The 27,838-nt window shown below is 55.5% G+C and overlaps 2 protein-coding genes across 3 annotated transcripts; both read right to left on the minus strand.

Moving 5' to 3' along the window:
* Positions 1-45: 45 nt before the first annotated feature.
* Positions 46-18,859, minus strand: FPGS (folylpolyglutamate synthase). Of its 2 annotated transcripts, none has more exons than XM_012639712.1 (15): positions 18,503-18,859; positions 7,175-7,303; positions 7,032-7,085; positions 6,893-6,957; positions 5,367-5,481; positions 5,164-5,241; positions 4,981-5,042; positions 4,774-4,876; positions 4,408-4,485; positions 4,026-4,173; positions 3,853-3,942; positions 2,884-3,034; positions 2,653-2,728; positions 1,794-1,860; positions 46-940 (listed from the first exon to the last, which is right to left on the minus strand). In XM_012639712.1, the coding sequence occupies exons 1-15, from the start codon at positions 18,623-18,625 to the stop codon at positions 531-533; spliced, it is 1,749 nt and encodes a 582-aa protein (XP_012495166.1). In that variant the 5' UTR covers positions 18,626-18,859; the 3' UTR covers positions 46-530. The 2 variants fall into 2 exon arrangements, with proteins under 2 accessions (XP_012495166.1, XP_012495165.1); XM_012639711.1 differs by lacking the exon at positions 18,503-18,859 and adding an exon at positions 8,807-11,489.
* Positions 18,860-22,241: 3,382 nt separating this feature from the next.
* CDK9 (cyclin-dependent kinase 9) lies at positions 22,242-26,194 on the minus strand. The gene is made up of 7 exons (XM_012639713.1): positions 25,788-26,194; positions 25,231-25,312; positions 24,357-24,447; positions 23,860-24,026; positions 23,565-23,736; positions 23,259-23,407; positions 22,242-22,786 (listed from the first exon to the last, which is right to left on the minus strand). Exons 1-7 carry the CDS (start codon positions 25,877-25,879, stop codon positions 22,421-22,423), a joined length of 1,119 nt encoding a protein of 372 aa, XP_012495167.1. The 5' UTR covers positions 25,880-26,194; the 3' UTR covers positions 22,242-22,420.
* Positions 26,195-27,838: the final 1,644 nt, after the last annotated feature.

Genomic DNA, 27,838 nt, shown 5'->3' on the forward strand with positions numbered 1-27,838 from the left:
TTACTGAAGGAGCTGGGGGTCAAGAGTCAAAGGTTTTGCCATTTCTTTTTTTAAAAAAGTTTAAAGCTTTAATCCATTCCAGCCACCCTCTGTCCCTAGAGTGCCCCAAGCAGGGGCCGTCACCTTTCCCGGAAGGCACTGGGAGGAGGAATCTATTGCCCGGCACCCGGCAGGGCCCTAGGCCTGGCCAGGCAGCTCACACAATAAGCTGGGCCCGAGCCAGGAGGCGGCAGGGCGGGAGGGGAGGCAGCAGGGCGGCCAGGCCTCCTCTGGCAGTGAGAGACTTGGGAAGTCCCCCGCTGTCTCGGCCAGGAGGAAGGAGAAGCCAAGGCACAGAGCCTCAAAGACAGAGGACATCCTCTCCTAGCCTCCCACCCGCCGGCCCTCTATTCTGCCATCCAGAGCCTGGGGCCCTGGGCCACTCTAGACAGAATCAGAAAACAAAAGGCACCTAGGACGTGAGTTCATGGAGAGAACGCAGGGCAGGAGAGAACGCAGTGGAGGCTCCCAATCCAACCCCTCGTCCTTGGCTACTGGGACAAGGAGGGTTCCAGCAGCTTCAAGACACCACCCACCAGGTGCAGGCTGCCCGTGACCAGCACGTGGATGGCAACAGCCTCTTGGAGTATGCTGGCCCCGCTCGCTGCCACGGGGTGGGCAAAGAGGCCCCTTGGGGGACGGGGTGGCTGAAAGACAGGGTCCCGGCCCTGACTGATCCACTGCAAGGCGTGGGAGATGCAGCTGAAGACGAGGGAGCTGGCGCTGCAGCTGTGGGGTGGGCGAGGCACCAGCAGCAGAGACGCCGGCCCACCAGGCTCCAGGCTGGGGGTGCCCCAGAGGTCTGGGCTGGCCTGCTCCTCATCCAGGCGGTTCCAGTGCTGTTGGTGTTCGAGGCAGCGGAGCAGCACCTGGTCCAGTGTCACTGTGAAGTTCTGCTGGTCTGCCGGGCACAGAGACAGACATGTCAGTGAAGGGGACAGGGAATGGGAGACGGGGTGCACTGTGAGCACCTGCTTAGCACCAGAACCTTCACAGACATTGTGTCAGTGGACGCTGCCAGTGGTCCTCACAGCACGCACTATGAACAAACAGGCTCAGACAGGTTCAGTGACTTGCCCAAGGTCATGAGAGGCAGAGCCAGGCAGTCTTGCTGCAAAGCTTCTGCCCACTAAGCACCATTTCCCCACCCTGCCCTCAGTGTCTTTATCTGTAAAATGGACATACAGTTGGGGCCCATCACCAGGTGGGCCTAAGTTTTTCTTGGGAAGCTGGTTAAAAATTCCAGAACTCTCCACAGATAGTCTGATGTGGGACCTGGGGATCTGTATTTTTTACATTATTCCAAACTTTTTTAAACATAATACACAGTAAAAAATACATTTTATATTGTAACCCAGTACTCATATGCATATATATATATATATATATATATATGTATATGCCTGGAACAGAAGAATCTTCACAAAGCAGTACCTACCCTTACTTCATACAATGCACAGATATCTTCTATTCTACTCTATCATTTAAAATAAAAAAATGCTGGTTCGGATCCACTAAATTGATTTCAATAACCATCAGTGGGCCGTAACCTGCATTTTCAAAAATGTTCTCCCTGATAATTCTTTTTAAGTATTGCAACTACATGGTACAAAATTCAAAATACACCGAGTTTATACTTGTACAATAAAACAAATCTATCTCCTATTCCAGACCTCACTGTCACCAACAGAGCAGTCCACCTCAGGGCCCCCTGGCGCCGTCCACACCCAGGGACCATGCCTGTCAGCTCTCACCTGCACTGCCTGTGGATGACACCTCTGTCAGGTTGGGGCAGAAGACAGCATAGTCAAACTGGCAGGGCTAGAAGGACAAGGGGAAAGACTTGGTGTCAGGCCCCTGAGAGGATGCCCCCGGACTTCCACACAGCCCCCCACCGTGACCTACAGGGATGCCACACAAACCCAGCCTCAGCACTTCAGATTCCCCTCCCCCCATCCGCCCAACGTACCCTGCCTGGCCTGTGGCCTGGGGAGTGAGGGCACAGGACTAGTGTATAGATGCGGGAACAGAGGCTGGGGGGCCACTTGCTTAAGGTCACCTAGCTAATGAGCAGGCCCCAAATCAGGCTGGGAAAAAGACTTGGCACAAGTGGGAGAGGCTTTGGACACAAACGGCCTCAGCCTCCTGGTCTGTGAAATGGGAGACAATTCCTAGGAGCCACTTCAGCCCTGACAGCTTAGGGTAGCCTCAGTTTCCCCAAGCAGAGAAGGGCCTCTACGTGCTTTATAGCCCAGTGAATTCTTAAATGCAGCTTGAGAAGCAGGTACCCCAGTACCCCAAACTGAGAGGCAAACTTAGGCAGGAAATACCATCTCTTGTCCTGCTGCCAGTGGCTAAAGGGGCATGACAAGAGAGTCTGGAGCTTTCACCTCTAACCCCAGGCTTGCATGTGCCCACACAGGAGGAGGGTAAGACCTTTAACTAGACTTCCCAAGTGCCTGATGCTTCCACATTTAAGCCTCAGGACAATTCAAGGGAGAGGGATGGGCACCGTTTTACAGTTGAGGAAACGCAGGCCCGCCCCCAGGGGTCACACAGCCACACCCAGGGCTGCTGGGCTGCCGGCCACCCATCCCCAGGTCGGCCCCTCACCTGCAGCAGCTTCAGCAGGGCGGCGGAGTCCCGGTCGCCAGTGGAGTTGAAGAGCAAGACACGCACCTCAGGCCCCCTGTGCCAGGGACAGGGAGTGGGGTCAGTCCGGCTCGCCTCCCGCTCCAGCCCTTCCCCCCCCCATCCCGCCCCTCCTCCACGTTAGGCCGGCCCCGCCCCTCCCAACTGGCCCCGCCCACTCATCCCCAGGCCCCGCCCCCGCTCCGCGCTCACGCGTTCAGCCTCTGGCGGCCCTGCAGCGCCTGGCGGAACCAGCGCACGCAGGCCTGCACGCTGCTGGACGTGTGCGCGCCGTCCAGGTACCAGGTGAGGGGCCCGCGCCGCAGCATCTGCGTCCGGCCCGGCCATTCCGTGTTCCGAAGCCCTGGGGAGGTTGGGGAGGGAGGCAAGGTAGTCCTCCAGCGGCCGCCGCCAGGAAGCCCTTCCGGGTCCTCTCCCACCCAGTCCTCAACTCTGCACACACAACCGGCTCTCCGCGGGCTGCGCCTTCTGAGCACTCACTCTGAGGACCCCATCAGCCTCGGAGCCTCTTACTAGCGCCAGGGACTGGGATGGCTCTTCGGCCGTCTCAACCGGTGGAAGCTTTCAGGCAACCCTGAGGGGGCTGCCATCATATATTATGCCCATGTGACAGCCGGAGAGTCCTCAGCTCACAGTGCAAGTGAGTCCTGGGGCCAGGATGTGATCCGAGGTCTGCCTGGCCACAGGACTGTGTCACTAGCCTCCGACACAGGACCTGGCACACAGTGGGCACACCATTAACAGCATGAGCACCTACTATGTGCTGAAAGCTGCGGGGCAGGCAAGACGTGGATGACTGTGTCACCATCCTCAAGAACATCATGGGCTGATGATGATGATGACAGTGACAGCAGCTACCACTAGCTGGGCACTTTATCCCACATCCATCAGGTTCTGGACACTGTACTGATATCAGCTCACTGAATCGCTACAACAGCCCATGGCAGTGGGTCCTATCATCATCCCATTTGACAGATGAGGAAACTGAGGCTCAGAAAGAATTCGTGAGCTCAAGGTCAGGGAGGTTTACTGACTTCACAGTCCTTTCTCTTAGACACCAGCTCAAATTGCCCCCACCTCCCAAACAGGAAACCAAAAAAGACATCTGAAGGGGCACAAACACAAGCAGTGGTCCCAGCTGGGCAGGAAGGTCCAACTCACCAAGCCGCATGTGGGATGTGGGCTGGAATGTCGGTGCCAGGGGTAGCTGACACAGGAGGCTCGGCCTGGGTGCCTTCAGCTCCCCAGTGCCTGTGGAGTGCGTGAGACCAAGCATGCTCAGGACTCTCAGAGGCAGGCTCCTCATACACCCGCCCACTCACCTGCCCACTCACCCTGGTGGTCCTGCTGCCGCAGCCAGCAGTGGGCCAGCTGCAAGGCCAAAGCAGCATTGGACCGCTGGTGCTCTCCCTCCAAGCCCAGCGTCAGCGGCGGCCCCCCTTCCTCCAGGGCTTCCAGTGGTGGGCACAAGTAGAGAGGACACTGTGGGGAGACAGGCAGCAGCTGGTCAGCAGAGCTGCTGCCACCACCTCATCCCGCCAGCCCTCCCATCTCCCTCTACCCACCAGAACCCCACTGAGCCCTGCTCCCAGAGCTGTGTTCCAGCTGTTCGAGCAGCTGGGCCACTGAGGCCCAAAAGGAGAAAGCGCCACCCCAATCAGGAGAGACACCCACACCCACCCACCTAGCCTGCCCTGCCATTCCAGCCACACTCACTGAGATCTGCTGCGCTCGATCCCGCAGCACTGCCAGGGGACCTTCCGGCTGGAGCACAGTAAAGGCAGGGACACCTTGCTGTGGAGAACAGGGAGAGACAGGGGCTGCCTAGTATCCTCCATCCCCCAATCCCTGGGTCTGGGCTACCACCCAGCCTCTTGTCCCTCGTGTTCCCGAGGGGAGACTGAGGCTGGGGAGGAAGTTCCATTCGCTCCAGTCACACAGCAGAGCTGGGTAAGAACCCAGAGCCTACTGGCACCCAGGAACGCATCCCAAGTCAGGACACAAAGGGTCCTGCCCCATCCCTGCTTCCCTGAGCCTAGCCAGGCCCAGGCATTCCCTCCCCTCCCCTAGCTGCCTGGTCACCTTAAAGATGCCCCCTTTCTGCCATGCAATCTTCTCCAATGTGTCCCCCAGAAGGCTGGTGTGGTCGATGCCAAGAGAGGAGACTCCACACACCACAGGCTTCCTGCAGAAGATGAAAGAGCCACGAGGCCCCCGCCCTGAGCCACCAGGCAGTGGGTGAGGCCTGGGATCCCGGCTGCCACCCCCTCCCCAAGCAGCTTCCCTCACCTGATGATATTGGTGCAGTCATAAGCCCCGCCGATGCCCACTTCCACCACCGCCAGGTCCACCTGCCAAAGACCAGAGGGCATGGGGGTGTCCAGATGCCACATGGGAGCAGGAGACCCCCTAGCCTGCTGAGGTTCCCATCCCCAAGGCCTCAGATCAGAGATCTGGGGAGTGGGCACATACCTTCTCTTGGAGGAAGACGTGGAAGGCCATGAGCGTGAGGAAGCGGAAGTAGGGGGGCATGGAGACACGGCTGCTGTCCTGTGGCACGGGAGTGTGTCAGAGCCCAGAGCCCCTGCAACCCCTGCTCTGGAGAGATGGGGTCCTGGCACATGCCGCCCGCACCCCCTACCCTGCCCACCCATTAGCCCTCCCGCACGGGGCACCTTGGTCTCCTCCAGACGGTGGTAGAGGCGCCAGAAGTGTTTGGTGAAGAGCTCGGGGCTGATGGGCTGCCCATTGATGCGGATCCGTTCGCGCACCTGCACCAGGTGGGGAGAGCTGCCGGGAGACCTCGGGTCATCAGGATTCTCTTCCCACGCCCCCACCTGCCCCCGCCCTGCAATGAGGCTTGTCTTTTGGAAACACAAGTCTGATCGTGTCACTCCCCTGCTGGAAACCCTCTGGCTCCCTGATGCCCTCAAGAGAGTGCCAGCTCCTCCCCATGGCTTCCCAGGCCCTGCAGGGGCTAATGCCACTGGCCTGTGCCTCACCTCTCCTGTGTCCCGTGGCTCATTCCTGGTGCCCCAGTCCCCCTGGACTATTTGTTGCCCCTCCAGCCCCCACACCTTCTAACTCCAGGCCTTTGCACCTGCCCTTCACCCTCTTCACCGCTCACCCTGCTCACGGCACAGGTCTCAACTGAGACAGCCCCTCCTCCGGAAAGGAGAAGGACCTTCACCCCCAGGCTGGTCTCTCGTGTTCTCTGAGCTCCAACAGTCCCGGGCTTTCCCCGTCCCACACCAGTCACTCTGCTAACAGCTGCCCCTCCAGGTCGTCTGTCCTCCAGCCCCAGACACAAGGCTGCCTCAAGCTGTATTGCAGGCTGGCCGACAAGGCCATGTGGGCCCACAACAAAGGTTAGGGTTTTTAACCCAAAAAGTATTTTAGAAGACATATTGATGCCTCATGTTTGAATCCTGGAAGACCCTGTGGTATTATGAGTCCTTCTCTCTATTTCTTGATTTTAAACAAAGAACCGTTCAGGGAAAACATTGGCCTCAAATGACCTTAGTCACCTGGTGTTAGATGCTTACAGAGGTGGCCCGAGGGAACTGGTAAGATAAAAAGGGGCAAATGTCTTAAACGCCTCGACTTCAGGGGCAAATCCTGAGGCAGTAACCATCAGATTAATTCCTTGCTCCACTGGTGACTGGCTTGGTACCCCACAGGGAGGGGCGACCCAGGTTCTGCCTTGCCATCCTCTTATTTGAGTCTAGACGTCTGAGTGTGACCAGGAGGGGGCGCTGCCCGCAGAGCGGAAGAGGTCCGGACTGCAGCCCACCTCCGAGGCCTTGACACACAGGTCCTGAACACCCTCATCATTTAAGCCCTTACAAGCTGGTTTTCTGCTCCTTACTGCAAAGACAGCCTAACTGATAAATATTTCTAAGTGATTTTTAAATTATATGTGGAATTTAGGTTATTAAAAAGACATCTGACTATTTCAGCTATGTATATAGTTTATATATTCAAGTTGCTGCCCGCCCCAATTTTTTTCCTTATGAAAATCAAGGATCGCCATAAACTTGGGCCAATATGGTAAGTGCTAATTGAATGTTTACTGAATGAATAAACACTGCCCAGAGAGACATGGAGCTGACCTCCTGTGGGTGACCCTGGCCCTGCAGCAATGGCTGGTTCCATAGCCCCCCAGGGCCCATAGGGACAGGGACACCGTTTCACTCAGTACCTAAAGAATCCCGTCTTCAGGCCATAGCTTCGGAGGATACATTCAGTGAAGGCACATGTGGAGCCCTTGAAAGAAAAGGTATTGTCTGGGCAGGCCCCACCCCCTAAGGGGACCCCTACACCCGGGTCCTGCCCCTCACCTTCCCCTTGGTCCCAGTGACATGGATGATGTTCAGCCGGTCCAAGTCCTCCACCTGGGACAGACAGACAAGGTCCCCACCTCAGCTAGGACTCACAGACAGATGGGGTTGGGGGAATGGTCACAGGCCCCTCCCTACCCTACCTGCAACCCACTCCGTGCCAGGTACAGCTCCATGGCTTCAAGCTGTGTCTGGGGGTCGCCCCGTTGGCGCTTCACCTGTTCCAGGTAGCCAGCATTGGTCTGCAGGGTGTTGAGCATGCGCACCGCATCCTGGCAAGCACAGTCACCAGGTAGCAAGTTAAGGCTCACTAAGAGACACCCAGCATACCAGTGGCCAAGCCAGGGTAACAGGGCTGGCACCAGGCATGCAGTGCCAACCCTGTTGCCCCAGCCTGTAAGTTAAGCAACAGGGAAAGATATATATATATATATATATATATATATATTTTGAGACAGAGTCTCGCTCTGTTGCCCGGACTAGAGTGCCATGGCATCAGCCTAGCTCATAGCAATCACTCAAGCGATCCTTCTGCCTCAGCCTCCCGAGTAGCTGGGACTACAGGTACACGCCACCACGCCCAGCTATTTTTTTCCATTTTTAGTAGAGATGGGGTCTCGCTCTTGCTCAGGCTGGTCTCAAACTCCTGGGCTCAAATGATCCGCCTGCCTCAGCCTCCCAGAGTGCTAGGATTACAGGCCTGAGCCACCAGGTACGGCTCAGGAAAGATATTAACAAGTGGCATCTTTCCAGCTCTGCCAAAGATGAGAGCCTGGGGCAATTTAGCCCCACCCAGGGAGTGCCAAGCAAAGAAGTGGTAAGACTAATGGAGCTACCCTTGCTTCCCCCTGAGGCTCCCCAGGCTTCACCCCCTGGACCTTTGCTCTCACCTCCTCCAGTGGGGTCCACCACTACACTGGGCCCCTTCTGGGATGGGGCCACAACCTCAGAACAGAAGGCTGGCGTATTAGAATTCAGAATTCCTGGAATTCATGCCCAACCCTGAGGACTCTGGTGGGATTTCACATTCTGACCCAGAGAAGAGCGGCTTGAAGCGACCAGATAGGGAAGAGGTTCGCAGGGAGGGTCACCCAGACGGCAAGGCAGGTAGGCACTGCCTCAGGACACTGGGGCTGAGAGTGGGGGTGCTGCTCATTCCCCCTCGGGCGTCAGATTCCCAGCCTCTTGCCCTCAGGGCCTCATGGCCGTTGAAGGCCCCACCCCCATCAAACGGTGTCACTCGCCTGGCTGGCATCTGGTTCTGGTCTCTGGCAACCGGCCCCTGGCACAACGCCCGCAGAAATTTCCTGTTTTCCAGATTCTTGGGCCCTGCCCTGATTCCTGCCCGCCACCCAATTCCAGGCACCTGGATCCCCAATCTCCTGAATCCTGGAGACTCTACCCCCCAGTTCTATACTCCTGGATCTTTCAAGTCTGAATTCCCGAATCCCCTCCCTCCCCACAACCCCTTGTTCGGACTCCGGGGTCACCGAACTCCAGAACCTGAGCTGAGCCTCTGGACTTCGGGGTGCTACCACCACTGCCCTTTCCCTCTCTAATGCAGGACACTGAAACCTCAGAATTCCCAGATTCGGCGGCCCGGGCCCAACTTCCTGGTCCCTGTCTCCACCCCCAGACGCCAGGATGTTCCCGCCCCTGAGGCCCCCAGTCTAAGGCTCCGGGTACCCTCAGCCGGCGGAGGTCGCATGCTGTGCGGCTCAGGCCCAGCCCACGTGTCATCGCACGACCCCCCCCGCCCCCCGCCCGCCGGATACCTGATACTCCATGCTGGGCTCCTGCGGCACCGGCCGCGCGCTCAACCTCCGCCTCGCCGCGCCGCGGGTCGTTGCGCCGCGCGCAGAAACCGCTGCCAGGGACAGAGCCGCGCGCAGGTGACTCGCCGCCTGCGACATAGTCCCGGGGCGGATCGCAGCGCCCTCGGCCGGGGCGGGTCCTGGCTCGCCCCAGCCCGCCCGTCTCGCTCCGCCCCGACGCGCCCCCCGCGCTCCGCCAACCAGCTGCGCCCAGGACGGCGTCCTGCTCCCCTGCGCGCCCCCGCCGCGCGCGCCATCCTTGTGCGGGGCAGGCCGCGGGCCCACGTTTGTGCGGGGCACGCTCCTGGCGCCGTCCTCTGCCTTGGTCACCCACTCCTGTCGTCACCATCCTCCCGAGGACCCGTCCGCATGACCCGAAATAGCCAGTCCCAGCCAGCGGCCCTCGGCCTCCGCTTCAGGCCAAACCAGCTCCGAGCCGGCATCAAATGACTGAGCCGGCGGACTCCTGGCGGAGGTCACCACATCCCGGCCCAGAAAAGTTCCAAGTCAACGCGGAGACTGCAAACAGCGAGGGTTTGGCCTCTGCTCTCAGAAGTCTGCAGCCAAAGCCCAGGCATCTACACTCCTGGGACCCCTAACCGAGGCCGAGGAGCCTGGGAAGGCTTCTTGGAAAAAGCGACACCGGGACTGAGGCCTGCGGGATGGGGGCGTCAGCGAGGTGGCGGTGCGGGGAGAGGTGTCCGGGAACAGGGCACCCGAAGGAACTGCACGGCCACCTGGTTGGGTCTAGTTGCTCCGGAGTGCCAGGATGCCAGATCCAGCAGGACCTTGTAGCCACATAAGGAATTTGATTAAATTAGGATGACAATGAATGGTTTCAAGGAGGGATACATGATCGGATCTGCACTTAGGAAACTCCCGCGGCTGCTGCAGTGTGGAGAATGGATTTGAGGGCCATTGAGCAGGGTGGGAGCTGGGGGCTGGGAGAGTAATCTTTCCCACCTACGGGCGAGGAGAACGCCCATTTTTCTGGAATTTTTGGAGCTTTTCTCCATCTATTACCTTCTTGGCCCTGACAGCCGCAAACAGCCCACTGGGGAAAATCCCTCGGATAAAAGGCAATCCTGAAAATGACTGAAGTCGGTACCGCTGTCCTCCCTCCGTCTTCCCTGCATTGGCAGTAAATATTTATCACGGATTATTTGACTTCAGAATAAGCAAGTGATGTTTTGGGAAGATTCTGTTATTGGCTGCACTTCTGCTCTTCACACTGCTGGGCCCCGCCCCCGGCCTGGTGGGAGAGACGGTTCTTTCCTCTTTTGGTTTCCTTCTTTTTTGGTAATTGAAACTTTCTCTACCCATGTGCATGTATATAGTTTAATACTGTGTAAACATAATCATACAAAGCTTTAAATATTTTTCTTCTGCTTACCCCCGATACACACACACACACACACACACACACACACACACTTCCTCCTTTGATAATCCTTGTGGAAGGCCACGTATATGTCCCATAGTTTTCTATGCTCATGAAATTGCACATCTAGACACCCACAGGGTCTTGTTGATGTAGGTAACAATATTTTCTGCTTTTTTTTTTGGCTTTTTTTTTTTTCTGAGAACTACAGCTATGGAATAGTTTCTGCATCTTAACTTTCTTACTCAAAAATAAGCTTATAGGGATCCTTCTAAGAAAATTAGCAAACTAACACCTCCCTCGATTCATAGACTGCTGTAAATACTTTTGACACAGTTGCTCATTTAGTCCTCATCACAACCCTATGGAACAGGTACTAGTATTATCATCATCCTTGTTTCACAAGAGAAGAAACCGAGGCACAAAGGAGTCAAAGCACATGCTCAAGTTGCAAAAGCAAGATATTGAACTCTGGCCCCAGAGTTCTTATTCCTAGCCCCTGTGCCTCCCTCCCTGCCTCCCCAGGGATGCTGCTAATTCAGTGTCTGTACTGGTTGTGTGGCCTTCCTGGGAGGATCCCACACTGTCCTGCTGAAGGGCGTTCACTCTGACTTCAGCGTCTTGCTGCCGTGGATGTGCGTGTGCGTCCGGGGTGGTATTTCTGTGAGTCTGACTGCACGAAGTGGTGGGGTTGGGTCCGGGCATGTTTGCATCCCTTTCCCCCAGTGCTGTTGTAACCTTTGCATCCCACCAACTGTGTGTGAAGAGAGCACCCTTTCCCAGAATGACCCCAGACCCGAGGACGTAGAGGGCCATCTCCTTGTTTCTCTCATTTCCCTGGCTGCAGTGAACTTGAACATTTTTGCATGAGTTTGTTTCAGTGGACTGCCTCCCTCACTTTGGCCCATTCTTCTAATGTCTGTTCATCCCCTTTTTGTCCATTATAAAAGCACTTTGTGTAACACAGATATTACCCCTCACTTCTGTCCTCTGTAGGGTAAATATTTTTCCTAGATCGACTGTGGTGGCCTCAGTGGATTCCTCTGTAAGAGGTGGCATTGGAGCTCCAGGCCGGTCCTCCTAGATTGAGATCCCAGGGGACAATCTCCCTCCTCAGCGTAAATGATTTCCTTTCCCTTTGCCCTGAGCAAACAAATCAATTTTGCCCTCTGGCCTGGCATAGGCCTTCTCTGGGGTGAGGCAAATTGACAGTCCTGACGAGCTGACTCATTGAGCTTACAGACCTCAGGTCCAGATAGGAACAGAAATAGATTTACAGACACGGAGGACAAGACACGGCCCTGGAAATCCCAAGGATGCCACCTGGTATCATCCCAGTTGTGCAGGAAGTTAATATAAGTGGTGGCTGGGACCTTGGGCAGGTCACCTCTCCCCTGCACCTCTGTTTACTCCATCATCTCCAAGGACAGTTTTCATAGTGACACTGGGAAGTTCGTAAGCGTCAAATTTAAGGGAGAGAGGTGGAGTGGAATAGATTTCTCTTCTTTTCCTCATTAAAACTTTCCCTTGCTTTCTGTTTTTAAATTCTAACCTTCTCTGGATGGATAATACATCATGTCATCGAAAGAGTGAAAAGCAGGGCCGGGCACAGTGGCTCACACCTGTAATCCTAGCACTTTGGGAGGCCGAGGCGGGCGGATTGTTTGAGCCCAGGAGTTCGAGACCAGCCTGAGCAAGAGCGAGACCCTGTCTCTACTAACAAATAGAAAGAAATGATCTGGACAACTAAAAATATATATATATAGAAAAAATTAGCCGGGCATGGTGGCACATGCCTGTAGTCCCAGCTACTCAGGAGGCTGAGGCAGGAGGATCACTTGAGCCCAGGAGTTTGAAGTTGCTGTGAGCTAGGAGGACGCCACGGCACTCTAGCCCGGGCAACAGAGTGAGACTCTGTCTCAAAAAAAAAAAAAAAAAAAAAGAATGAAAAGCAGGAGAAGGTGTACAGTGAAGAGCCTCCCTCCCTGGGGGCTCAGGCCCAGCACTCTAATTTCCCTCCCCCAAAGCAATCAAAGTTACCAGTTCCCTGTGATCTTTCTAGAGATATTTTATGTGTTTACAACCGAATACAAATGTATATTAAGTTCCTTTTATGCTCACAGATAGCAGCAGGCTATAATGGAGTCTGTGTTGCACTTTCCACATGCCTTTATATCCAGGGCCCGGTTCCGGACTGTGTCGGCATGTAAGAGCCATCCCACTGGCTAATTTGGGGAATTTTTTGGTGTTTTTTGTGGTCATTTGTTTGTTTTTTGTTTTGAGACAGAGTCTCAATCTGTTGCCTGGGCTAGAGTGCAGTGGCGTTCTCATAGCTCATTGTAGCCTCCAAATCCAGGGCTCAAGCGATCCTCCCGCCTCGGCCTCCTGAGTAGCTGGGACTACAGACACACACCACCACACCCAGCTAATTTTTTTATTTTTTGTAGAGATGGAGTCTCACTATGTTGCTCAGGCTGGCCTCCAACTCCTGAACTCAAGGAATCCTCCCACCTCACGAATCCTCGCAAAGTGCTGGGATTACAGGCCTGAGCCGCGGCGCCCGGCCTCATTTGTGTTCTGCGGCTGCGCAGTAGAGCAGCAGTACTCCCCGCCGTGCAGTACCGCTGTGCATTAGGCAGGGTACCTGCTGAAGGACCCGCAGGCCGCTTCCACTATGGCGCTGTGGCGCTATGGCAGCCATGCGGCGATGAGTACCATCTCACCCTCATCATTTCTCCCACGTGCGAGCACATCTGCTGGTGGATAAATTCCAAGAAGTGCAATTGCTGGGTCAAAGTGATTTGCATTTACCTTTGCGTGCATATTGCCACACTGTCTTCAGGGAGGCAGTGACAGTTTCTCCCCTGCCGTGGGGCATGAGTCCGCCTTCCTCACTGCTCACTTCCTCACCCACATAGGCTGTCGGCAGCTTTGCCCCTTGCCAGGCGATGGGCGGAGATTCTCGGGGTAGTTATCATTTGCAGTTGTCTTAGCGTGAAGGAGGCTGCACACTCTTTCTTGTGTTTAAAAGCCACTGGTGTCGAACACACCAATGGCTTTTAAACACAAGAAAGAGTGTGCAGCGCGGTGGTTCACGCCTGTAATCCTAGCACTCTGGGAGGCCAAGGCGGGTGGATTGCTTGAGCTCAGGAGTTCGAAACCAGCCTGAGCAAGAGCAAGACCCCGTCTCTACTAAAAATAGAAAGAAATTAATCGGACAACTAAAAATCTATATAGAAAAAATTAGCCGGGCATGGTGGTGCATGCCTGTAGTCCCAGCTACTTGGGAGGCTGAGGCAGTAGGATTACTTGAGCCCAGGAGTTTGAGGTTGCTGAGAGCTAGGCTGACGCCACGGCACTCACTCTAGCGCGGGCAAAAGAGTGAGACTCTGTCTCAAAAAAAAAAAAAAAAACATAGTAAAAGCCATTGGTGTTTCCTTTAAAACCCGCTCACCTCCTTTGTACAACTGTTTTTATTTGAAAAGCCACAGATATTCGCAGAAGGAAGGAAAGAAGGAGAAAATCAAGGATGCCTTCATCACACACCTGGAGAGGGAACTGCTGTTGGCCTCGTGGTGATGCCACAAAAACGCTCCGTTCCCGCTCTCCAGGAAGAACAATAGAAACAGAGGTATTGTCTGGAGACGAGAGAAAACAAGGCTCGCTTGCACTTGGGCCAATGTCCAGCCACACGACGCAGATCTGCAGGTGTGTGGAGGGTGAGCGAGGGGCTGGGCAGAAGGAGACTGAGGAATTCTGCCTTAACCCCCACCTCCCAAAGGGAAAAAATGACGTTCATTCACTCGTTCATTGGGTGACAACTTGTCTCTGTGCCAGACCCTGGGCTGGATGCTGCGGACACTGTGGGGAGCAGAAGACGAGATTGTGCTCACAGATTGCCCTGTCCAAGGGGTGAGAAGGGCGCTAAAGAAGGAAATTCACAAAGGAATATACATATTTGCAAACCCCCATCTGGGGGCCCCTCATTAGAGGGAACCCACTGTGCGGGCTGGAGACTGAGGCCCAGAGAGGGACAGAAACAGCTTGGGGTGACACAGCGAGTCAGTGAAGGCACCGTGTTGATGGTCTTTCTAAGCTCGGATCTCCCCACGTCACTCCCCATCATCTGCCCATCGTGCCCTCAGCATTACTGACGCCCACAAGCCCACTGTGACCGGTCCTTACCCACCCCCGACTCTTCCACCCCTGCCAGCTGGCAAGGACCTTGGAAGTTGGCCTTGGCCTCTCTCACCTCCAAGCTTTGCCTAAAACACCCTACCCCTGTGTTTGTCTTTTTTCCTTTTTGAGGTGAGTTGTTTACTGTTAACACTTATTAAGCACTTATCCCTGTGTTTGGCACCTGCAATCTCATGAAAATTGTGTGCATTAGAGATTATCCCCATTTTACAGGTGGAGAAATGGAGCGTTAGAGAGGTTAATCAACTCACTCAGGTGACACACCTGGTAAGTGGCAGTGTCAAGACTCAAACCCAGATTTGCTGACTCTGACGTCTGTCCTTGCTCCTCACCACCACCTGTCTGGCCACCCTGCCCCTCTCTGCTGTCAATGTGCTGTGTGACCCAGGGCAAGTCACTTTCCATCTCTGATCCTGTCTGACCCTCAATCTCTGCCTTGGCGGGATGGGGATTGACAGGAACTCTGTCCCAGTGTCTGCCCTCTGGGGTTTTCAAGGGGGTCTCGATGAGGATGAGTCTCCAAAAGCTACCACCCCCAGAGAGGCAGGACAAGAGGGGTTCAGCTGCCCCTTCCCCACCTCCACCCAGGGTTCTGTCGTGACCAGGGAGGTTCAAGCTCATTGGCAGGTTTGTGCAGAAGCCTAGCATTCAGAAGGGGGGTGCAGGGTTCTGACCCTCTGATACAGACAAGGACTCCTCCACCTCCAAATATCTGTTTACATCCAGTGACCCACCAGGAAACACTTTTCTGTAATTGGAGTAGAAGAAAACTTGCCTTACAGAGAATTCTTACACATCTTCAGTGGGGCAGCCTCTCCTACTCCTCACCCTGATGCTGGCTATTGAGGTGTTAATGGAATTGTTTTTTGAGAGGGCAATTAGGAATTAAAAATGGGCCTCCCATCACTTGAGGTCAGGAGTTCCAGACCAGCCTGGACAACATAGTGAGACCCTGTCTCTAAAAAATATTTTTTAAAAAATTAGCCAGTGCATGCCTGCAGTCCCAGCTACTCAGGAGGCTGAGGCGGAAGGATCTCTTGAGCCCAGGAGTTTCAAGGCTGCAGTGTTTATTTAGAGACAGGGCTCTATTGCAAGAGTGCAGTGGCATTGTCATAGCTCACTCCCACCTTCACTGAGGTCCACGCTTGGCATTTAGCATTAAGGGTATTGGTTTATCCTCATGGCAGCCTTAGGGATACTGTGATTATCCTCAGCACACAGATGGGCACTCGGAGGCACAGAGAGGTTACTCAACCAGCTGAAGGTCACGCGGAGTGAATGCGTGACAGGACCTCAAGGCCTTTGCACCAGTCGTTCCCTGCCTGAAATGCTCCTTCCCAAAAGTTCACATGACCAACTCCTGGTTGTTCCAGGACTCTGCTCAGACGTCACCTTCTTGCCACATTCTTTTCGCCATCCACCCTTTTGTACCTTTTGCATTTTGAACTAAATGATTATGTTACCATTTCAAAATAAATACTTTTTAGAAAATGAGTGTCATGAATCATAATATAAAAAGATTGTCAAAGGAACAAACCTGTCAGTGAGACAGTATGGACAGTGGGATTCCATTTTTGCTAAAATAATTATTTATTTAATTTAATCCTTTTTTTTTTGAGATAGGGTCTCGCTCTGTCATCCAGGCTGGAGTGCAGTGGTATCATCATAGCTCACTGCAGCCTCGATCTCCTAGGCTCAAGTAATCCTCCTGCCTCAGCTGGGACTACAGGTGCCACCACCACACCCAGCTAATTTTTTTATTTTGTGTAGAGATGGGGTCTTGCTATGTTGCCCAACCTGGTGTCAAATTCCTGGCCTCAAGTAATCTTCCTGCCGCGGTCTCCCAAAGTTCTGAGATTGCAAGCATGAGCTACGACTCCCGGCCTTGTTGAAATACTTACAATTTAGAAAGCACCCTGGAAGTTATTCCTCAAATGCTAACTGTCATCAGCTCTGGGTGGTGAGACTAGAGGTGACTTTTATTTTCCTTTTGCATGTTTATATTTTATAACTTTCCCTGGGAACATGCGTAACTGGGAAAAAGAATTCGCTGGTTCCCTACAACACTAGGAGGCTGGCACCTCAGAGCTCTCCTCCACCAACCCTCTTGTTTGACAGTTGGGGATACTGAGGCCCAGCAAGGGCCAGAACTGACCTGGAACCAGGTGTGACTCCCGGGCTCTGGGTGTTCTTGGGGTCCGACTCATGGCCAGGAGGGGCCCTCGGAGGGCACCGGGCAGTGGTGAGCTGTGCCTTCACTCCTGCCTCCTCCCCAGGGCCCCCGAATGCCCTTCAAGCTGGCCAAAGCCTTCTCCGCTCAACCTGAGAGCAGCTATATTACCAATTTTCAGAAGAAAAAATGTGGAAGTTATTTTTTCATCTGTTATCTCACCTTCCAAGCATGGATTGTCTTTGGCACCTGTCCCCGGAGCCTCCTCTGTGCCTGGTGCTGGGCTTAGCCCTGTGGGGGAGTGGCTGCACCATCACCCCCATTTTACAGTGAGGAAACTGAGGACCGGGTTGGAATCACCCACTCAGGTCACCAGCTAGCAAGTGGCAGAGCAGCGACTCAGCTTAGCGCCAGCTCCGTCTGATTTCAGTGGCTACTGATTCAGCCCCTCAGATCAAACTTGGCAATCTCTGGCTAGTGTTTTTAATTTGTCACTTGGCTTTTCCTATATAGCAGTTAACGTGAATTCTTTCTAGATGTCGGCACTGTGCCAAGACCTTTACATGATTCTCGTCTCATTAATCCTCACGTCTCCCTGTGAGGAAGGATCTGTTCTGAGACCCTTTTCTCAGGGGAGGCAACAGGGCCCTGTTGGGGGAAGTGGCTTAGTCATTTACCGGCTCTGTAACACCAGGCCAGGCCTCAGGCCCCAGGTTCTACCCCTAGGCCACTCCTGGACCCTCTCCCACCTGGCCTGCACCCTGTGAGGTGACTGAGGTCATCTGGTCATCGGGACCCTGGCCTTGAGCTGGCTCAGAGGGAGGCCCCACAGCTGGCAAGGAGCCCCTTGAAATGCCGTCGCTCCCCAGCCCCTCAGGGTGTGCCCTCAGTTCTTTCTCCCCTGGTGTGGGAGGACAGAGCCCTGGCTCCAGAAATGACGTGCCAGGTGAATCTGGGCAAGTCACCCCAGCTCTCTGGGGTCTCCTACTCTCTAATGTGAAGAGGCCTGGATGACCTCGAAGCGGTCAAACCCTTCTTCCCAAACCCTGGCCATCTGGGGCCACCCCTCCTCTCTGCCTGGGAGAAGGTTCTGTCTGTTCCCCGGGTCTGGGGATGCTGGAGGAGGCGCGTCCTTGCATTTTCTGTCGCGGCTCAGGCTGCGGTCCTGAAAGGGACGCAGGCACTGCCTTGCAGTCCCCATTCTACAGAGGAGGAAACAGAGGCTTGGGGGCTGCTGAGCTGCTTGTCTGGCATCCGTCAGGGTGAGTCCAGATCTCCTTCCCCAACCCCTGCGGCCCAGCCCAGGGCTCCGATCCCAACACTCCCCTCGGTGTCCACTGGAGCCGGCGGGAAGTCCAGGGCCAGCTCTGGAGCTGCCCGGCTGGCCGGCCTCACCTCACTGAACCCCCATTTCCCATTGGTAAAGCAGGCTCACAGCTGTCACCGCCCCAGAGTGCTGCAATGAGGCTGAACAAGAAGGTGCTGGGCCCAGAGCACAGAGCAAGGCCCCACACAAGAGCCGAGTTCAGACACCTCCAAACCGCCAAGTCCTTAAGTCCTCCCCACCTCACCTTTCCGAGCTAGGAGATGCAGGTAATGGTGGTCCCAGCCTGGTCCCTGGGCCCTTCCTCCTGGGGCACAGGGCTCAGGTCCTCCAGGGACCCCTCCCCAAGAGTTTCCCCAAATCACACGGAGCGAGGGTGGAGCAGTGCGGCCGGCGGGGTCCCTGAAGCCCTCCCAGCTCTGGAGCAAGGCTTACGGATGGCAAAGTCTCTCCTCTGGGGCCCCCACATGTGGGGTTATTGTCATTGCTGATGACCTTTGAGTCCTTGAGGGATATTGTACAAAAGAAAGAAACTGAGGCTTAGAGAGGCGAGGCCACCTGCCCGAGGTCACCACGGTCTCCTACCTGGAAGGAGCCAGTTTTAGTGGAGAAAGGACGCCCACCCGGGCCCTGCTGCTCCATGGCCGCTTCCCAGCAGAACTTCTCAGCCACTGGCCGGGAGGTAGCCAGGGACCTGGCACCTTTCATCCCTCCGTTTCTCGCTCCCTTCCCAGGTGGGGCATGAGGTGACGCACAGTTGTGGCCACCTCTGCCAAGCTGGCTCTGCCAGCCTTCAGCTGGGCCATGGGCCTGGCTGGGCCAGAGGGGGTGGTGAAGGCCGGGAAGATTCCCAAGACCTCCCCGACACGGACAGGCCTAGTTTACCAGATAGGTTCCGGCCCTCACCCTGGGATCAGCCCAGGGACCTCTTGGCCTCCCTCGAGGGTTTCCAAAGTTTGGGAGTCAATCTCCCCACAAGTTAAATAACAACCGGGTGGAGGCTAAAGGTGAGCAGGCAGGCGGGAAGGGAGCATGCTGGGGGAGGGGAGGTGTTTGGGAAATTTACGGACCTGGTGGCAACTGGCTTTTTTTTTTTCCTCTTTTTTTTGGAGACAGAGTCTCACTCTGTCACCGTGGGCAGAGTGCATCATCATAGCTCACTGTAACCTCAAACTCCTGGGCTCAAGCGATCCTCCTGCCTCCGCCTCCCAAATAGCTGGGACTACAGGTGCGCATCACCACGCCCAGCTAATTTTTTCTATTTTTACTAAAGACGGGGTCTTGTTTGTGTTCAGGCTGGTCTCAAACTCCTGACCTCAAGCGATCCTCCCACCTCAGCCTCCCAGAGTGCTGGGATTACAGACATGAACTGGTTTATTGGGCCTCCCGCCCTCCTTATCACAGCCCACCTACCCTGACCATTAGGACCTGTTTTGCCCTTGCCCGGCCAGGCTGGGATCCTGGGATTGGGCATGTGAGTATAGGGCACAGCATGGGCACAGGGTGCCCTTGACTTAGGACAGAGTCCACGTCTGCTGGAGGAAGTGGCTTTGTTTCACCAAGCCATTTGGTCAAAAAGAAGCCAAGACACAGAACCCATCCCCAGCCTGCAGGTGGCATCAACAGCATGTCCCAGAAAGCTGGAGAAGGCCTTTCCGTGTGCATAGCCTGCTGGGAGCATGGTCACACCCCCAGAAGGCCCTGCTCTCTGGGAGCCTCTACTCCGGGCCACACTCCTCCTCCATGGGGGGCACAGCACCCATGCGACACCAGGGCTGAGGCTGAAGCCCAGCCAGTCCCAGTTCCTCCCCAGGGTGCACTTTAGGGAAGAGAGCTTGGAGTCAGCAGCTCCCAGGGTCTAGGGCCTGCTTTGGTTGGTTTAAAATATGGTTTAATTGCATGACTAAAAATATTAAGGAAACAGAAAATACCAAGAAGCGTAAAGGACAGACCCAACCACTCTGCGCAGAGCTCTCCGAAGGCTTCCTGGCCTTGGCATTTTGTGCACACCCCCCTCCCCACAGCCCTGTCTCTCCTGGGATTTCTGCTTCTAGGTCACCCCCACCCTCTCAGCTGCCCACTGCCCCTCCCCTCACTCCACTTTGTTTGTTTCTATAGAGCTGATTCCATCAGACCAGTCAGAACCTACTGCTCTGTTCCCAGCTCTATTAAGTCCAGAACAGCCTGGCCCTTGGAAGACATACCCAGCAAATGTATGCTGAATGAATGAATGAAACCATCAAAATTGCAGTGAGGATTCCATGAGATAACAGACTACCCTTGTGCAATTGCTCATGAGAAACTTCTGTAAGTGGAATTGCTGGGTCAAAGAACACGAACCTTTTAGAGAAGCTTTTTACCCTTCAGAGACAAAACATTTTGAACAATTACACCAGCCCTGTGGGTTTTACCTTATCAGTGATCAGTCATTCAATACCTGTCGATCACCATCAGGACACCTCGCTGTGGCTTCAATTTGGGTTTCTTTGATTACTAGTTATACTGGGTTGAACAGTGTCCTCCCAAATTCATGTCTTCCCAGAAGCTCAGAATGTCTTAATTGGGAAGAGTCTTTGCAGATGTAATTGCTTAAGATGAGGTCATACTGGATCAGAGTGGGTCCTAAATCCAGTGACTGGTGTCCTCATAAGAGAGACAGAGGCCAGGCACGGTGACTCATGCCCGTAATCCCAGCACTTCCGGATGCTGAGGCAGGAGGATTGCTTGAGGCCAGGAGTTCGAGACCAATCTGGGCAACATAGCGAGACTCGTCTCCACAAAAAAACAGAAAAATTAGCCACACGTGGTGGGTACACACCTGTAGTCCCAGCTACCCAGGCAGGAGGATCACTTGGGCCCAGAAGTTTGAGGTTGCAGTGAGCTATGATGATGCCACTGCACTCTAGCCTAGGCAATAAAGTGAGACCCAATGTCAAAAAAAAAAAACAGAAACACAGGGACAAATGTCATGTGAAGACAGGCAGACACTGGAGTGGTGTATCCACCAGTCAAGGACTGCCGGCAGCCACCAGAAGCTGGGAGACAAGGAACAGATTCTCCCGTATAGCCAACCAACCCTGCCATCTATAGATACTGGACATCTAACCTCCAGAACTGACAGAATACATTTGTTACTTTTAAGCTAGCATGTTTGTGGCAATTTGTTATGGCAATCCCAAAAAAACTAATATGCCAGCAAGAATTTTTTTACTTTCACTGATCTTTTATAAAGTTGTGATTTGGGTCAATTTCTGGAAGTTAAGGACAGTCCTGGTGAAAGGTTTCACCAACCTTTCTTCCTGGCCCCCTTCAAGAGGTCTCTGCCTGTCACAGAATGCAGGGAATTTACCGCAAACATGCCTGCCCCAACTTAAGGCTCACAGGAAACACGCGTGTCACAACGCACTGCTCCCGATTCCCAGCCCTGAGCCCGCGCGGTCCCGCCTCCACTCGTTTTCGTCCAGCCCACTCCTCACCCTGCTCCAAGACACTGCCACCTCCCCAAACCCTGTGACCCTTCAACTCCTCTGCCCGCTTCCTTTCTCACCTGCCCTGAGCCCTCCTCTACCCAGCAGCCTGAGGGACTGTCCTTGTCAAGTTACAGATGTAATTGTCACCCAGTGATTAAAAGCCTTCTGTGGCCCCATGTGCCTAGGAGTCAAGTTTCCACGTGTGTCTGTCAGCTGCAGTAGACCGCCCACCCAGGTCACTCCTGCAGATGACACCGAGCAGAGGAATAACCGGGCATCACAGCAAGTGCTCCGCAAGGTACCCAAGAGAAAAAAAAGACAAAAAGTCCTTTGCAATTATGTAAGGGAACATGAACTGGGACAAAAAGGAGCATCAAGACTTCCTGTGATATGACAAATCAAATCCCAACTGTCAGGCCCAACCTACTGGCTGTGGGGTAAGAGCTGGGGGTCTGAACACAGAACAGAACACACAGCCACTCACTGGGAAAAAAGTCAACTTTTAATCATAACTGCCCAAATTGCATCCAGGAATGTCTCTGAACAACCGAACAAAAGAAACACGATAAAAATTCTCCTATTCAAGAAACCAAGAGTTTTTGCCAGCCCCAATGCTTCTGGGAGTTAGGCTACGAGCAGCCCGTTCCCGAGCCTGGCCCTGCTCCCATGTGAGTTTCTCATCCCAAGAGAAAGGCTGGGGATGGGCAAGGGGCCTGTACCCTTCTCCCATCGTGCTGAGAGCTATTACAAAGTCACTGGTGGGTAAGCCTCTCCTCCCACCCCTTTCCTGACCTAAAGTAAACAGAGACCCTCTGAGCACCATCCGGAAAGCCAGGGAGCGGGACAGCCCCCAGCCCCTCCTGACCTTCCAGCCAACGCTTCACTCCAGTCCACTCGCTGGTCGTTCCCTGTGCCCAGGGTAGGGATTAAATAAAATATGCACTAGAGAAAAAACTCAAATGCCTCGTTATCTCCACAATGCAAGTCGCATAGCAGAAGAAAAAATAAAATAGCCCTAGTGACGCGCCGGCCCTCAGAAGACACGCTCAAACTCCGTCTGGTTGGTAGTGGCAGGATTGCGGCTCTGGTTGGTGGACTGCTGGGTGATCTGACTGCCCTTCCGGCGCGGTGGCGCCAGGTACTCAAACATGGACGTCAGGTGGGTGGACAGCATGCCCTTGAGGTCGGAAGGCATGGGGTCAGACCAGAAGAAGTCATGGTTGAGGGCGTCGTCACTGTCGATGCGCTGCGTGGGATCCAGCACCAGCAGCTTGTCGATGAGGTCCAGTGCGTAGGGGTCGCGCACGTAGGCCTTCAGCCTGTCCTTCACCTTCCGCTTCTGGCCCTTGACAAGGTCCAGCTTCTCAAATAGCTCATACTTGTCCACGTTTGGCCACACCTGCGAGGGAGGAGACATTGAAACAGGATGGGGTTTGGTCAGGAAAGGCAAAGCTTGTCCTTCGGTCAAGCACCTAAAGAGACTAAGACAACTTCACTCAGAGGCTGCCAGACCACCCTCGGGGGGAGAACTCCATCCCTCCAGAGCGAAAGCAGCAGTGCCCGCCAGAGTTGGCACATGTCACATGCCAGGCCCTTTTACACAAATCACCTGCAATGTAGGTGCCAACCCTGATATAGGTACATTTCTGTTTCAAAGAGAAACCCGGCACTGATTCTAACGCCTTGCCCGAGGCCACAAAATCAACTGGTGACAGCACAGCCCCTGTGGCTCTCAAGAGCAGGCCCTTTCTCTCTACCAGCCTCCTCTCCAGAGAGCTTTCCTTCTGTTCCAGTCCACTCCTCCTCTGCCAAGGAGACTTGCATCGTTGCACCCCGTGGGGACGAGGGACTCAGGCAGCTTGGCCACGCACCTCAGGGGTGATGGAGCCACAGAGCTGGCTGATGAGGGCGAGCTGGTGCTGCTCCGTGTTGCCCTGCATGATAGGGCTGCGGGTCCACATCTCCGCCATGATGCACCCAGCACCCCACAGGTCAATGGGGGGGCCGTAGTCCCGCTCCCCTGGGAAGAAGAGGGCACCAGGAGGGCCCCTTGAGCCCGAGGGCCTCCCGAGGCTCTATGCCCCAGGGCCAGTGGCTCAAGAAGCCCTGGCAGTCGGGGGCTGTGGCCAGGTAGATGCCTGGCCCCTGCCCCCCTCTGCCCGCTCGGGAGTCCTCACCGAGCAACAGCTCCGGGGGCCGGTACCAGAGCGTCACCACACGGTTGGTGTAGCGGTTGGGCTGGCTGTTCTTGGCCAGGCTGAAGGCCCGGGCCAGCCCAAAGTCTGCCAGCTTCAGGACCCCATCACGGGTGATGAGCACATTAGCAGCCTTCATGTCCCTGTGTAGGATCTGCAGGAAGGGCAAGAGGGAGAGTTCAGCCAGGTTCAGACTGGCCATCTAGCCACACCTCCCCACAGTGGGAGCAAAGGCCAGCCCAAGCCATGGTCTCTCCTCCCCTCCTCTGGTCCCCACCTTGTTCCTGTGGATGTAGTAGAGGCCATTAAGCAACATCTGCATCACTCTCTTGATCTCAGACAGCGTGAACTTGACCAAAACATTGCTCAACAGTCCAGCAAGGTCATGCTCGCAGAAGTCGAACACCAGGTATATACTGCCCTTGCAGCGGTTATAGGGGGAAGCTGAGGCAGGAAGGGCACGAAGAAGAAAAAGTCAAAAACACCACAACCAACTCCCTTTCCCACAACCAGTTCCTACCCTCTCCAACCCAAACAACCCTGCCCTCCAGAGCATCCATTTGTTCATTCCTTCACTTTGGTAAAGTATTTTCTGGGCCGGGTACTGTGGCAGGCCCCAGGGAAGCACCAGCTGCGATGAAAGAGGACCAGAGAGAGCAGTCACCACTGGTGTGTATGTCTAAGAAGAGGCAATTCAAGTGTGTCGGGTTCTAACTTTGCAAACAATACCTTGGGCTGTAAGTCTCATCTTCTCCTAAGATCCAAACAACTTACCTTTGGTTCGACAAATCTCAATCAAGTTGACCACATTCTCATGTTTTAGAAGCTGGAGGATCTTGATCTCCCGCAAGGCTGTAATGGGGAACTGTGTGGGAAAAAAAGGGGAAGTGGTTAAGACTGGGGGCACTACACTAAGGGTCTGGCTCTGATCTACATGAAGGGTCATAGATTGGGAGACAGAGTAAGATCATAGGCTCTGAAATCAGCTGTCTCAGAAGACTTATCTGTAAAATGGGTGTAATAGTAGTACGCACATTCCAAGGAGTTAGTCTGAGACAACGAATTGAAACAGCAATACTTCGAACACTTTACTACGGCCACTAAATGCTCCATAGTTTCAACCTTCCAAAGAGGTAAACCTTCTTTATCTCTACGGCTGTTTTGTTTGCAACGTAAATAATTAAAAACTTTTCCTTGCAGGAAAAGAAAAGTTTCTTCCAGGAAGCTGAACTACAGCTAAGATAGGGTGGGGGAGGGACCGCTCCTCTTAAAAACATTAAGTAACTTGAGTATTAGTCATTTTTAAAATCTAGCACAAGTACTTTTCTTTTACATCAAACAAAATTAAACGCTAAGAAAAAGGTGTTTAAAGGCCTACAAACTTCAGGAGCCAAAGTGCATTGAATGCAAGCAAGCGTAAGCTCCCCCTCCTGGCCCCAACCATAGTTATCTAAGAATGAAACATCAAATACTTCAGAGTATTGGAATTAAAAGACTTAGGTTTGGAGGTCAACTTTCTTGTCATACGGAAATTTCCCAACTACCACACATAAACTGAACCTCAACCTGAGACTCGTGGAAGAACAGGGTGGAAAACCAACCTGGTGTTCAGGACAGTTGTCCGGCAGCCCACCGGATCCGTACTCACCCCCTCCTTCTCGTTCTCCATCAGCACCTTCTTCAGAGCCACCTTCTGGCCAGTCTTGCGGTGCTTGGCCTTAAACACCTCCCTGCAGGTGGAGAGGGAGACCCAAAAAAGCTCATCAGGCTGTTTCTGCAGGGCCCGCCCCGCCCCCACCAGAGGAGGAGGGGCAGCAGGAGAGAAGCGATTCCTGGGGCGGGGCTGGACCGAGTACCCAGGGCACGTGGCTATCCCACCACCCCTGTATCTTCAATCTCTTTCGGAGCCTCTGCTTCTTTCCTTCAGTCCCTTCTCCTCACCCAGGCGTCTCTAGGAGAGATCCCGCTCCCTTCACAGGCGCCTCTCTGCAACCCCTCCCTGCCCCCCAACCACGGGCCTCAGGCTCCTCCCAGCCAGCCGGCTCCGTCAGGCCGGGGCAGGGTGCGGTGCGGCCTAGCAAGACAAGTGGACAAACCCGGGGATCAGCGGCTTCTCGATCACCTCGGGCGGGGCCCCAGACGTCCCGACATCGGCCATGAGGGGTGCAGGCCCAGGGCTTCCAGCCCCGAGGGGCCCAGCCTTACCCAAAGGTGCCTTGGCCGATCTTGGCGAGCTTCTCATATTTGGTCACTTCATCACAAAAGGGGCACTCCACTGAGTCGTACTGTTTTGCCATGGCCACCTCCAAAGCGCCGCCGCCGCCCCCGCCCCCAGCCACCGCTGCCGCCGCTCCCGCTCCGGGTCCCGCCGCCGCGCTCCAGGCCCCTCCACGGCCGCGCCACTTCCGCCTCCACGGCCACTTCCGGCCTCGCGGCGCCGACCCCGCCTCTTCCGTCCGCCGCCCGCCGCCAGGCCCCCTGGGACTTGTAGTTCCCGGGAGGCCAGGGGGAGCCAGAGCAGCAGAGGCGCCTCCGCCGCCGCCGCTGCCCCCGCCTCCGCCACCGCCACTGCTGGCGGCAGCCCCGATCGGGGGTGCGGGGAGCCGGGGCGCCGGGGCTGGGGCTCGGGGCGGTGCGTCCCGCTGCATCGGCCCGAGCCGCTGCCGCTGCCGAAGCTGCTGCCGCTCTGGCGCCCGATCTGGGGCCAGCCGCAGTGCCCCGCTCCTCCTCCTCCGACGGCGCCGCCTCCGCCGGGCTGCGCGGGGTGGCGGGCGGGGGGGTGGCCCCCGAGCCGCGGCCTGGGGGCTCCCTGGCCGGGCCCGGGCCCGGGGCGGCCGGGCGAGGGGGCGAGACGGCAAGAGCTGACTAGGAGGCGGCCCAAGAGCCCGGGAGGGGCGCGTTATAAAGGGGGAGGTGCCCGGCCTCGCCCTCCCCTCCCCCTCCGCCTGTCCCCTCCCTCCTCCCTCCCACCCTCCGCGGCCGCACCTGACGCTGCCGCCGCTGCCGCCGCCACCGCCCGCCGGCCCGCCCGCTCACTGTCCGTCGGCCGCCCTCGGCGCGTCACCGCCCGCGGCCCCTCCTCCGCCTTCGGAGGTGGGGCCCCGCGCTCGACACCTGGCTGCGGGGCGCCCCGCCGCGTGCCTCAGTTTACCACCACACGCCGGCTGCCGCGGGGAGTCCCTTCCTTCCCGGCTCGGAGTGCCCCCGCAGAAGCGGAGGAGGGAGGCTCGAAGGGAGCGTCTTTGGGCCCTGGGAGGAGAGAACGTCCCCCGCTGCCGCCGCCTCCGGTCCCCGCCACCCGCCACCCGCCGTTGACATGGCAACCGACGGCCGCCAGGGGGCGCGGCGACACTGGAGGCGGTGAGCAAGCAACGCCCGGGCCTTGTAGCCCTGGACCCCCAGTTCCCTGGGAGGCATGGATGAGACCACAGAAATCCCGCCTCCGCCAAGCTGCGCCAGAGCTGGTCGGGCCCGGGTCAGTAATCACAAAAAATAGCTGCCATTGTTTCCAGTACCCGGCTGTGCTCAGGAAGTGCTGGGCGTTCCTGCTGAATCCTGAATCAACAGCCCCGTGGACGGAGTCACTAACCCATTTTACAGAAGAGGACATTGAGGATCGAAGAGGTGAAGTCATTTGCCCAAGGTGACACAGTGACAAAGCTGGAACTCGAACCCGGTCTGTCTCATGACTTAGACTATTTGCAGTTAGACCAGGAGGACAGCAGTGGTGAGGCCAGCTGTTCTTATGCAGGCATCAAGCCTACCCTTCACCCAACGAGCTCCCCCCACTGGCCCTGTGCACCTTCCTCGCGTCTTCCTGGCTCCAGGACCCTCCTCATTCTTCCTCCAGCTCTGCCCGATGACCAGCCCCCAGCAAAGCTCTCTTTTCTGCCTCCTCTGCCCCCCTTCAATCTGTCTCCCCCTCTCCAGCCTCTGCCAATAGGTCCTGAGACCTGGGTCCCCCAGTCTGGCCTCTCCATCTGGCCCCCTCACAGCACCCACCAGCTCCTCCTGAAGTGCAGTCCGCACTGTGTGCAGGGAAAACCTACATGCCACACTGGAGGTTCTTTCCCGTTCCCCTCCCCAGGTTGTGGCCATGTAAATTTCCGTACTGTTTCTGGAGCCTTCCTGCTCTCAGGGCTGTGCTTCTCTGAGTGCATGCTGCCCCCTCTGCGAAGACCCTTTCTACCTGCAGGAACCCTCTGGTCGCTCCCCAGCTCTTACCCCACACCGTGTGGCCTCAAAGACTTCTAGGA

This window comes from Propithecus coquereli, unplaced genomic scaffold (genome assembly GCF_000956105.1).
Source record: "Propithecus coquereli isolate 6110/MARCELLA unplaced genomic scaffold, Pcoq_1.0 Scaffold142, whole genome shotgun sequence".
NCBI lineage: Eukaryota > Metazoa > Chordata > Mammalia > Primates > Indriidae > Propithecus > Propithecus coquereli.